Here is a 12315-nt window from a genome sequence, read left to right on the forward strand (position 1 = left end):
AAACTATGAGAAGAATGGTAAGAGAGCAAGACAATCACAGAATCACATGCTCGTAATGGTAAGAGAAGAAGAAAATCACAGAGACGATTGTAATGTAAGAGAACAAGATACGATAAGAGAAGAAAACAATCTCATATAATGTAACAGAGGATGATATTCACAGAGCCACAATCACATATAATGTAACAGAGGAAGATATTCACAGAGCCACAATCACATACAAGAAGATAATCACGCGGTCCTAATCGCAGATGATGTAAGAGAAGAAGATAATCACAGCCTCCTAATCGATTGAAACCCATATCGATTGAACCCAATTCGATTTGAAACCCTAATCCCTTTTACCCCAAATCGTTTACCCCCAAATCGTTTAGAAATCCTAATAGATTCACTCTTTCAAAAAAAGAGAAGAAGATATACAGAAATCGATCGACAAGAACCCAAAAATTCCTAATTCCAGTGAAAATGAAACCCTAATTAGAAACGAAAAAATCCCCAAATCGTTTCAAATCCCACAACCGATCCCTACACAAGAACATAAAGAAGAATAAACCTAATAAAAATTACAAATCGTTGTAGAAAAACATCGATTTACCTTAATGGCTCGAGGAGATCGAATCGCATAAACCATCGTCTTTCCTCTTTTTTTTTTCTCTTCTTCGCGAATGATTTCATTTTTGTTTCCTCGTGCACGTTTTCCCGATCCAGGTCCAATAAGAAACTGCCACGTCCCTACGGATTGGATCCGTTAAGCCCTTCTCTACGGACTGCTTCTTCCCATTTCTAACACTTTTATTAATTTTTTATTCTAACCATGCAGTTAAGGATTCATATGAACCCTCCTTTGGAGTTGCTCTTAGTTTATACGTGTTGATCAACTCATTTTAATTTCATTATTTCTTACGCTTTCAAAGAAGTTCGTCATTTTAAAAAAATGAAATACTTGACGTACGTAGGCATTTGTGGGGTTACATGGATATTATTGTATCCTGCTAGTTTATGAATGGTTAAGAGTCTTGTATTGGTTCACACGATGGAAAGTGACATATTCACATATTATTGGTGGTACAGTGATGTGATTAACGTAGAAATCATGATAATGTTTTGACCAATGGTGTCTCTGATCTAGAATCGATTTACTGTTGAATGTTTGTCTTCATCTATGCTATTCGTTTTTATATTGCAAAACGCGATAGTACATCACAATTTAACCTTTAAAAAATTCACATTATAGTTGAATACTGATATAATCGTGTAATTATATAGAGGTTATCGTTTATAAAATAATAAATATACTTACTTTTAGTTTGACTGTTGTTAAACGGAGTGCTTAGGTGCGGCTAGTCAGTACTGGTGAAGCTTAATTAACTATGGTCGAGATTAATTGTTCTAATTAATATTCTAAGATAGAGATTAAGTTAAATAAGTAACTCTTTAAGTAATTTCCCCGAGGAGTGGCATCTACATGCACACTAATGCACATGGCTTTTTGTGTGCAAGTTAAACGATAGTCATGATTGATTTTTTTTTTTTTTTGTGTGAAAATCAGCATCCATGGACCACACATATCCTTGTTTATTTTACGTAACCATTCAAATTTCACAAATTATATCACAAATCAAAACGCGTTTGCATTTAATGTTCTAGTGACTAGTATGCATATGTCTTTCGTTAAAAAGAAGTTTAAACTAAAAAAGCTATAGAACAAAGCCTTTTGGATATGATATAACACATATTTGATATATGTACATCAACGCCATTATAGTTTCTGTATTTTGTTAAAAAAATAAGGAAGCTTCGGCGAAGACGAGAGAAATTCCTTTTGAAGAGTTTGTCGAGAATGAAAATGACATGAACCACGAAAATCAAAAGAACCGCGTGGGTCCTCTCCATTGATTTTGTTACCCTAGTTCCACGTCGTGCTATTACCATATCTTATTACATTTTTATTTATTCATTTATAATAATCCACATCTTATTATTTAGGGCATTTTATTGAGATAAGAGGAACAATGATGCGTGATCATGGTCGGATAATTTCAAAAGAAATAATTTTTACAAACAATTAAAGATAATTAGGTTGTTAATTGGTAAATTGTTATGGACGATTATTTCAATTTTTGGAAAAGACAGAAACTGTCCATACAAGAGTCCAAGCGAGTATTGAGCCTCTAGAGAGACTGCAAATAGTAAAATCATCATGACTGCAAATAGTAAAATCATCATTTTTTAATGTGGATTAACCGGCACCAAGTTCATGACTATATGACCAGATTATACATAACTAAATGTAAAAATCATAACCAGTTCTTACGAACTAAAATTCGAACCACAAGGGTTTTAAAACGTAGACATTTCTTACTTTAGGTCACTGTGGATCTTCTACCATGTGCTTTTTCATTTATAAATAGTAAAAACTAATTTATGCATAATATTTGCTCAAATATATTAAAGGGCTTAAATTTGTAGATCTCGTGATGATGCAGATGGGGACTGAGGACCAATAACACATTTGCAGAGCAGAGGATTAACTTAATCTATTTGGTTTGGACCTGATCAGACTCCATAGGAAGGCCTTTTCTCAATCTGAGCCTAATAAACTAATGGTTCTTAGTAATGTTTTGGAGAAAGAAAAAGTTATGGGCCGTCAAGAAAAATGCTCTGTTTTTTTGTTCTTCCTTTTTGGACTTATATACCTTCTAAAAGTTAAATGAATTTTTACAATGTTAAAAAAATAGTTATACGATAGCTAGGCGGTTTTTTTTTTTTTTTTTTTTTTTTTTTTGTCAACACACTAGGCAGTCTATAGGCCTAAGGACCAGACATATTATTTGGGTTTAGGCAGAGATTAGCTATTAACGGTATTTATTAATTATATATATATTAGATATTTTAATTTTTAGGTTTAATTATAAAATCTATTTTGATGAATTATAAAAATTAGATATACAAAAATCGAAATCAGAAAAATTTATAAATTTATAAATTTACGCTAATATTGTTACTTGATTTAACTGATTATACAAAGTATACCAGTTTAGACCCGTTTCAACCAATATAAGACGGCTTAAATCAATTTGAGCGGTGCTCGGTTAAACCGATTTTTAGAACACTGATGTTTTCTAAGCAAATTAAAATTGAAAACATGGAGTGGTACGGTCCAAGGACAATTATGTGTAATGATAGATGAATGCTCAGAGCTCGAGTTACCAAGCAGAGGCTATTCTTTCTTTACACCGATTTCCTCTACCCACGTCGTGAAAGTAGAGCAAAAATGGTGAAGAAAGGTATTGTTTATTTTATAATAATTCTCTCTTAACCACTTATTACAATAGACTGATACATTTATATAGATATCTCTCTAAGGTTTTGCTTTAGTTGTCATCATCATCAAGCGCAGTAAACGGTTTTGGATAAGCACATGCGGAGCTGTTCGAGATGTTGACAGCTTCACTTTTGCTTTTGATACTTTTTCTTTTAAGAAAACTGCCTCTGTAACTTCCTCTGTATTTGTGTCGTGAGTGAAAGTTGAAGATACCGTTGGAGCTGTGTGTTTGCAGGCTGAGTTTGCTGCGTTATGGTGTTGGGCCCGTGCTGGGAAGTTTCTTGTGGGCTTGTGCTGTTACGTGAGAGTTCGGCAGCATCCATATAGTCCATGAGGTGTTGCATGCTTGAGGTTAGCGGCAAAGGGCCTCTTCCAGCTAATAGACTTGACCAAAGCCATTTCTTTTTTGCTGAAGAACGTAGCTGTTCTTTAAACTCATCAGGCTGTGCTATGAGAAAGTTGTATTCTCCACCTTTACAACTCAAAGCGAAAGCAGTGACAACGAACTCATCGTGTCCCGACAAGTCTCCCATGATTACCATCAAATTTATAGTGTCAAGATTGTCAACTGGGCAGCAAAGAGCATCCACCAAAATCTCCTCAAGTTTATCTTTTCGATCTCCTGCAACAATAAATATATATAAGCTCAGGGACATAAAAGCAACTTTAGCTGTAGGTTTTTAATAGAGGTTCTAGATATTAAACTCATAAAAAAAATACATTTCCATAAAAGAGAGAAGAGAAATGGTCCTTGCAGTCCAAACCTGACAGATGTCAATTAACTAAACATTCAATAAATTAAAGAAAAATAAAACACATTAATCTAACTAAATAATATTATTATTTTTTTTTAGAAACCCACACATTTTATCTTCTATAATGTTGTTCTAAGTATTTAATATAATATTTTCTAAGCAAATTAGTGTGTATTAAAATATTAATGTTAATGTTTCATTGAACTAGGTTCAGAACCATAAATTTTTAATAAAAATTAATATAAAATTTTCTAAACAATTTAGTGTATATTATTTTTTAAAAATTTTAGAAGGTTAATGTCAAATGTTTCACTAAACTGTGTCTAGTACTCTATAAGTAGATAAAGAGTTAGTGAAAGGAGTTCACCTACTGCCGGAAAGTATCTAGGCATGATTCCAGATGATTCAAGGCCACAGATCTGACACATATAACCATAAGCATAGATGTAACTATATCACCAATATTAGAATAAGTGGTTAAGTTTTCTTTGGCTTAATCACATGATACGTTTGGTTTATTATGGTTAGTTCCGGTTATTGTAAATAGGAACTAGTATATAAGTTAACCATGTAACAAACTTTATGGTTACGTTGATTGAATGGAACAAACTACATTTCATCTTCTTCATCTTGAGCTCTGAATCTCTCTTTCTCTGATTCTTCGATCATGGCTTAATCAAAGCTTTAATATGGTATCAGAGCTTTTCAACTTCATCTTCCGCTTCGTTATTCTCCGATGAGTGTTCCAATCACCCGTCTTCTCCGATTCGCATTCGATTTGATTTCTCTTCTTGGCGATTTTCTTCTTCGGATTCTCTTTTCCCTGATTCTTCTTGGTTAGTTTTCTTTGATAGAGCTGGGTGAAGTGTTGAATCCAGTTCTCTTGCGTGTTTCTTGAAGATGGCGAACCCTAACTCTGCGGATCTGTTGAATACTTCTTCGGCGACTGCCGATTTTCCGTTCCTTCATGATATCGAGCTGATCAGTACGAGAATCCTAACTATCTTCACAATACTGATTATCCTGGTCTTATTTTGGTTTCCGATTGTCTCACTACTGCATCTGAGTTTCATTCTTGGAGAAGATCGATTCGGATGGCGTTGAATGTGCGAAACAAGCTGGGATTCATTGATGGTACGATTGCTAAACCTCCTTTGAATCACCGCGATTATGGTGCTTGGTCTAGATGCAATGATATGATTGCAACTTGGTTAGTGAACTCAGTATCGAAGAAGATTGGTCAAAGTTTGTTGTTCATTTCGACTGCTGAAGGAATATGGAACAACTTGATCTCTCGTTTCAAACAAGACGATGCACCTCGTGTATATGATCTTGAGAAAAGGCTGAGTTCTATTGAACAAGGAAACATGGATGTCTCTACTTATTATACATAACTTGTTACTCTTTGGGAAGAGCACAAGAACTATGTGGAGATCCATGTTTGTACTTGTGGTCGCTGTGAATGTGATGCTGAAACTTTATGGGAGAAATTACATTAGAGGAGTCGTGTGACTAAGTTTCTGATGGGATTGAATGAGTCATACGAGCAGTCAAGCCGATACATTCTGATGTTGAAGCCTATCCCAACTATTGAAGAAGCATTCAATATAGTGACTCAGGATGAACGTCAGAGAGCACTTCGTCCTAGTACTAAGATTGATAATGTGGCTTTTCAGACGTCTACTGCTCATGTATCTGCTGGCTTGTTACCGTCTCCTTTGGATGAGTCGTCTTATGCGGCTGCGTATAATACTTCTCGCCAGGCACAAAGACCAGTTTGTACACACTGCGGCAAGTCTGGTCATACGATTCATAAGTGTTTCAAGCTTCATGGCTTTCCTCCGGGATATAAAACTGGTTCTCATTCATACTACAAGAACCAGTCTAAGCCTGCTTCTTACAATGCTCAACCTATGAACCAGAAAGAAGTTTCTCAGACAAATGCTATTGCTAATGTGCATTCTAGCTTAGCACTACCTCAGCAAAGCAGTCCTGCTCCGATTGTTCCGCATCTCACTACTGGTGGTACAAGTATTACTCCACAGGACTTCACACCACAACAAATTCAGCATCTTATCTCTCAATTCAATTCACAAGTCCGGGCTCCAGAGCATTTTACTCCTTCCTCACGTGCTTCTATTACAGAACATGGCATTATGGCTTCCACTTCTTCTTCTGGTATTATTCCTTTTCCTTCTACTAGCCTAAAATTTCAACATCATATCCTTACCTTTCAAGATCATTGCCTTTCCTCTTTACAAAATTTTCTTTCTCGTGATGCTTGGATCATTGATAGTGGGGCTTCTAGTCATGTCTGTTCTGATTTAGCAATGTTTACAAAGCTTGCACCGGTTTCTAGTGTTAATGTTTCTTTACCTAATGGCATTAATGTACCTATTACGCATACTGGAACCATTAGTTTTTCTGATTCATTGATTCTTTCTAATGTTCTTAATGTTCCAGATTTTCGATTCAACATGATTAGTGTTAGTTGTTTGGTGGGATCATTGTCTTGCGCTGCTCACTTTTATCCTAATGGTTGTTTCATTCAGGAACTTTCTCGGGGATTGATGATTGGGAGGGGTGAACTACATCATAATCTTTACATCCTTGCGAAACCAACCCTCTCAACATCAACACACATTGTTCCTTTCTGTGGTTCTGTTCTTCCTGATGATCGTTTATGGCACATGCGTTTAGGACATCCTTCTTCTGCTATCTTACAAAGATTGATTTCTCGCATTCCTACTATGAAGCCGAGTGATCCTGCTAAGTCTTCTTGTCAAATTTGTCCTTTAGCTAAACAGAGGCGTCTAGCTTATGTTTCTAATAATAGTCTGTCTCTTCATCCATATGATCTTGTCCATTTAGATGTTTGGGGTCCTTTTCATACTGAGTATGCTGAAAGTTATAGATATTTCTTTTCTTTGGTTGATGATTGTACAAGAATGACATGGGTTTATATGATGAAAAATAAGAATGATGTTTTGACAATTTTTTCATCCTTTCTTACTCTTGTTTCAACTCAATATCACTCCAAAGTTAAGTCTATTAGATCTGATAATGCACCAGAATTGGCCTTTCCATCTTTAATCAAAGAACATGGTATTGTCCACTATTTTTCATGTCCATATACGCCTCAGCAGAACTTTGTCGTTGAACGCAAACATCAGCACTTATTAAATGTTGCTCGAGCTCTCCTTTTTTAGTCTAATGTTCCATTACAATATTGGAATGATTGTGTTTTAACCTCTGTTTTTCTGATCAATCGTTTACCATCACCTTTGTTAGGTTATAAATCACCATTTGAACCAGTGCTTGGACGTATTCCTGATTACACGAAGCTTAAGGCATTTGGTTCTTTGTATTTTGTTTCGACTTTGTCTAAAGATCGTCATAAATTTTTACCTCATGCTAAGCCTTGTGTGTTCTTAGGATATCCTAATGGTTATACATGATATAAGGTTTTGGATTTAGAATCTCATTCGATTTCTATTACTCGAAATGTTTTGTTCCATGAGGATACTTTTCCTTTTAAGACTAGTGAACTCTTGTCTCAGGCTGTTGATATGTTACAAAACACAATGATTCCTCTTCTTGTTCCTTTACATTATGTGGAAGCTATGCATTTGCCTGATAATGTTCATGATTCTTTTTCACATAATAGTAATGAACATAATACTGCATTGAATCAACATGTTCCTTCTCCTGCATCTCACCAGCATTCTGAAACATTATCAAATGAAACTGGTGCTGGCTCTGTTCATGTTGCAAGATCTAAACGGGTGTCTAAGGCTCCTAGTTATTTTTCTGAGTATCACTGTTCTTTGCTTCCTTCCACATCTCATTCTTTACCCATTCCATCAAACCCGATTTGTTCTATTTTTGAATATGTTCCTTCTTCTTCTTTGCCTTTACCTTCTAAAACACCATAACCCATTTCATCATTTGTTTCTTATGACAAATTTAATCCCCTTGTTCAAACCTATATCTTTTCCTACACTCTTGAGACTGAACCCAAAAAATTTCACCAAGCCATGAAATCTGATAAATGGAAAGCCTCAGTGAAAGTGGAGTTTGATGCTCTCGAGCTTAATGAGACTTGGGATATTGAATCATTACCTCCTGGCAAGAATGTTGTGGGGGTGTAGATGGGTCTTTACTATAAAGTACAATCTGGATGGGACAGTGGAGCGTTATCAGTCAAGGCTTGTTGCTCAGGGTTATACTCAACAAGAGGGTCTTGATTTGATGGATACATTCTCTCATGTGGCTAAACGCACCAGTGTCAAGCTTCTATTGAGCCTTGCAGCAGCTAAAGGACGGCGTTTAACACAAATGGATGTATCTAATGCTTTTCTCCATGGTGATCTTGATGAGGAGATCTATATGAGTCTACCTCAGGGTTATACACCCGCTCCTGGTGTTGTCTTGCCTCCAAATCTAGTTTGTCGCATGCGTAAGTCTCTTTATGGATTGAAACATGCATCTAGACAATGGTACAAGAGGTTTTCTTCGGTTCTTTTGGGAGCTAACTTTGTTCAGTCTCCTGCGGACAACACTCTCTTTGTTCGCTCTACATCAACATCTTTTATAGCCGTCTTGGTTTATGTTGATGATCTCTTGATTGCCAACAACGATGATGATTCTTTGGAGCAGTTGCATGCGTTACTTCGTTCTGAATTCAAAATCAAAGATCTTGGTCCAGCTCGTTTCTTTCTTGGTCTTGAGATATCAAGGTCTTCTGAGGGTATTGCAGTTTGCCAAAGGAAGTATGCCTTGAATCTACTTGAAGACTCTGGTCTTCTCGGTTGCATGCCAAGTAGTGTTCCTATGGATCCAACACTACATCTTACAAAGACTTGGGGTTCTCCTCTACTTCATCCCACAAAATATCGAGAACTTATAGGTCGCTTGTTGTACTTGACGATCACTCTCCCTGATATTACATTTGCGGTTCATCAGCTCAGCCAGTTTCTTTCTGCACCAACTGACATCCATATGCAGGCAGCTCACAAGATATTGCGTTATGTGAAGAACAATCTAGGTCAAGGACTGATGTTTTCAGCACAGACAAATCTTTGTCTTAACGCTTTTGCTGATTCTGATTGCCTACTTGTAAGTATACGAGACAATCAGTCAGTGGGTTCTGTGTTTTCTTGGGGACGTCTTTGATATCATGGAAGTCCAAGAAACAGACTGTCGTAAGCAGGAGTAGTACAGAAGCAGAGTATAGGAATCTTACTTTGGCTACAAGCGAGTTGATTTAGCTACAACAGTTACTCCAGGATCTTCACATTACGACTTCTTCTTCTGCTAAGCTCTTCTGTGATAATAAGTCTGCTCTACACATTGCTATGAACCTTGTCTTCCACGAGAGGACGAAACACATTGATATTGATTGTCATACTGTTTGTGATGAGATCAAGGCTGGCCGCTTGCGTACAATGCATGTTTCTACTTTTAATCAACTAGCGGATGTTCTTACGAAGGCCTTGCATCCTGGTCCGTTCTACTCTCTCGTCAACCGTTTATCTCTTTCAAGTTTTCATCTTCCACCTGATGATCCGAAGCTAAAGACTTGAGGGGGGTATATTAGAATAAGTGGTTAAGTTTCCTTTGGCTTAATCACATGATACGTTTGGTTTATTATGGTTAGTTCCGGTTATTGTAAATAGGAACTAGTCTATAAGTTAACCATGTAACAAACTTTATGGTTACGTTGATTGAATGGCACAAACTACATTTCAACTTCGTCATCTTGAGATTTGAATCTCTCTTTCTCTGATTCTTCGATCATGGCTTAATCAAAGCTTTAATAACCAAAAACATCGTTCACAATTGCTGATTTAATGTTTCTCGAAATCAAATCAGCGTTACCACCTTGAGGAATTTTACAACCGTCCATGTCCCAGAAGACAACAATCTTTGCAGCTACGTAACTGTCCTTACAATCAGAATAATCCTCCTCTTCCTTGTTTCTTACGGTAGTATGGAAGATGACAAAGTCTTCTTCTCCTAGTGACATGCTTGATCAAAGCCATACTAAATTTATAGGACCGAGTAGTTTAAAATCCGGTACTACAGGCTGTGCTAAGAGAACCTTATAAATACGTTTCGATTTCAAATAGCGAAAGACACTGACAAAACCGAAGCGTTTTGAGATGTCCTCAATGATTAGCAAAAAGTTTGATCCGTAATCATTGCCAGTTGCCTGGCATAGAAAGTATGCTAAAATCTTGGTACGTCTGGTTTCTCTCTCCTCCATCTTGGGACAGTGAAAGATCTTGATTCGGACGGGAAAAGTCTTTTGAGGTCTCAGTCTTGCAAAAATCACCAAAAGCGGTGATATCGACTCCACCCTCAAACCCCTGTTTCCAAAGGGCAGTGTTAATGTTCTTCCTGAAAGTAAGAGCATCCAGACCATCAGGGATCGGACAATCATCCATGTCCCAGAAAGCCACTGTCTTGCTCGCTGCAAAAGGAAAAAAAAACATAAAATTTTTGAATTAATCAACAGATGGATTACGAAAGCAAGGTAAATGATTCCAGGGAATAAATATTGAGAGATCTTACTGCTGTAGAAGTGTACGCTGTAGAAAGACATTGTTTTGACGGATTGATAGATTAAAAAAATCCTTGTGGTGGGGTCTATCCTGTGGTGGATGCGGATGAGAGACAAACGTTGCCTTTTTTTTTTATGAGAGACTGGGCTACCTAAAGGGTTACAAGTTTCCTATGTTGTAAATTCATAACGAACCTGAATTGGCCTTTCCCACGGCCCAAGGATTTGCACCGTCATCCTAGTTAGGGCTGATAATTTGAGTTATTATCCGACCGATCCGCCTTGTTTGACTGTCGGGACAGGTGCGGATCACTCATTTGAAAAACTTGAATTGCGGGCTCAATGTAGAATGTGGGTCGACCGATTCGAAAAATTTAGATTGCAAGTGCGGATTGTGTTTATTTTAAGTGAGACGGATGCAAATCGCATTAACTAGCCAATCCGCAAAATTTGTTTTTTCTAAATAATAAAATATTACAAATATTCATAAAATTTATTTATAAATATAAGATTTATATATTTTTATATATATATATATTACTCGTATATCCAACAGATTACCTGTAGTAGTAGAGTCCAGCGGAACGAATTTAATCCGCTTTCATGCCCTAATCCTAACTAATCTTCTCTTTTTTTACACTGCTTTTCACCGTCATGAAGTTTAGATACCATATAAATTACTTTATAAAAGAATAAGAAAGAGTCAAGTTATAAGTTCGTATCATTCATGATGGGACCAGAGAAAGAGATGGTGCGAGTAACCAAAATTAAACAATGACAGGACCAAGAGAAGTGTGGGATATCGATGAGATGAAAGGCATAGAAGCAATAGGGCCATGTGACTGTCTCGGCCTCATTAGAACACTTCCCAATCAACACTCCCATCTCCATACCCCTTTCGTTTCCCTTATCGTTTTAGAGCTTTTTTCTTCTTTTAGACCGATGATAATTGCCAAAGTCCATGTTTTTGGTCGAATAATATACGTTAGAACATGTATATGTTCGGTGACTAGTTACGATCAAAGAAGTTTGGTTTGAATCTCGTTGCATTGTATTCGTATACTGTAGTGTAACTAGGTTACAAGATTTTGATTGCGCGGGTGTTTGTTTTCATTTTTCTATGCATAAATTATTTTATAACATAAGTGGTATATATTTTTAACGTTAATTATATACTTAAATGTTTATATAACTATTTCAAATACAATAATTTTATAATTTACATGTTATAATTAATCAATTGTTTAAAACAGTATGTATTTGTCACTTTTTATTATATATTTATATTATTGTATTTGCATTTAGTTATTAAGCAAATTAATATATTCATGAGAAAACGTATTTGAAAATTATTTTGTATCTAATTTATGCTAAATTCTGACCCGTCTTTCAAATCTGGATTTTTTTTACTAATATTTTTTTTATGCTTATTCATTTTAGATAATATACTAGTATTATGGCACATGCTATGCATGGGCAAGGTGATTGTTAAATTTTTCCCACGAAAATATAGTTGTTCAATGAGTATGATTATAATTTAAGTTCAAGAGAATAAAAAAATTGACTTAAAGAAAAAATATTTTAAATTTACAGTAATGAATTTGAACGACAATATGAAGAACTAAAACCTAATTATGTTTTTTAGAAACAATACAGAATCATAAATATAT

The 12315-nt window shown here is 35.9% G+C and overlaps 1 protein-coding gene across 1 annotated transcript; it reads left to right on the forward strand.

Annotated features, from left to right (window-relative positions):
* Nucleotides 1-5174: 5174 nt before the first annotated feature.
* Nucleotides 5175-9665, forward strand: LOC106338496. Its single transcript, XM_013777459.1, has 4 exons — nt 5175-5453; nt 5580-6976; nt 8232-9198; nt 9351-9665. Exons 1-4 carry the CDS (start codon nt 5175-5177, stop codon nt 9663-9665), a joined length of 2958 nt encoding a protein of 985 aa, XP_013632913.1.
* Nucleotides 9666-12315: the final 2650 nt, after the last annotated feature.

This window comes from Brassica oleracea, chromosome C4 (genome assembly GCF_000695525.1).
Source record: "Brassica oleracea var. oleracea cultivar TO1000 chromosome C4, BOL, whole genome shotgun sequence".
Classification (NCBI taxonomy): domain Eukaryota; kingdom Viridiplantae; phylum Streptophyta; class Magnoliopsida; order Brassicales; family Brassicaceae; genus Brassica; species Brassica oleracea.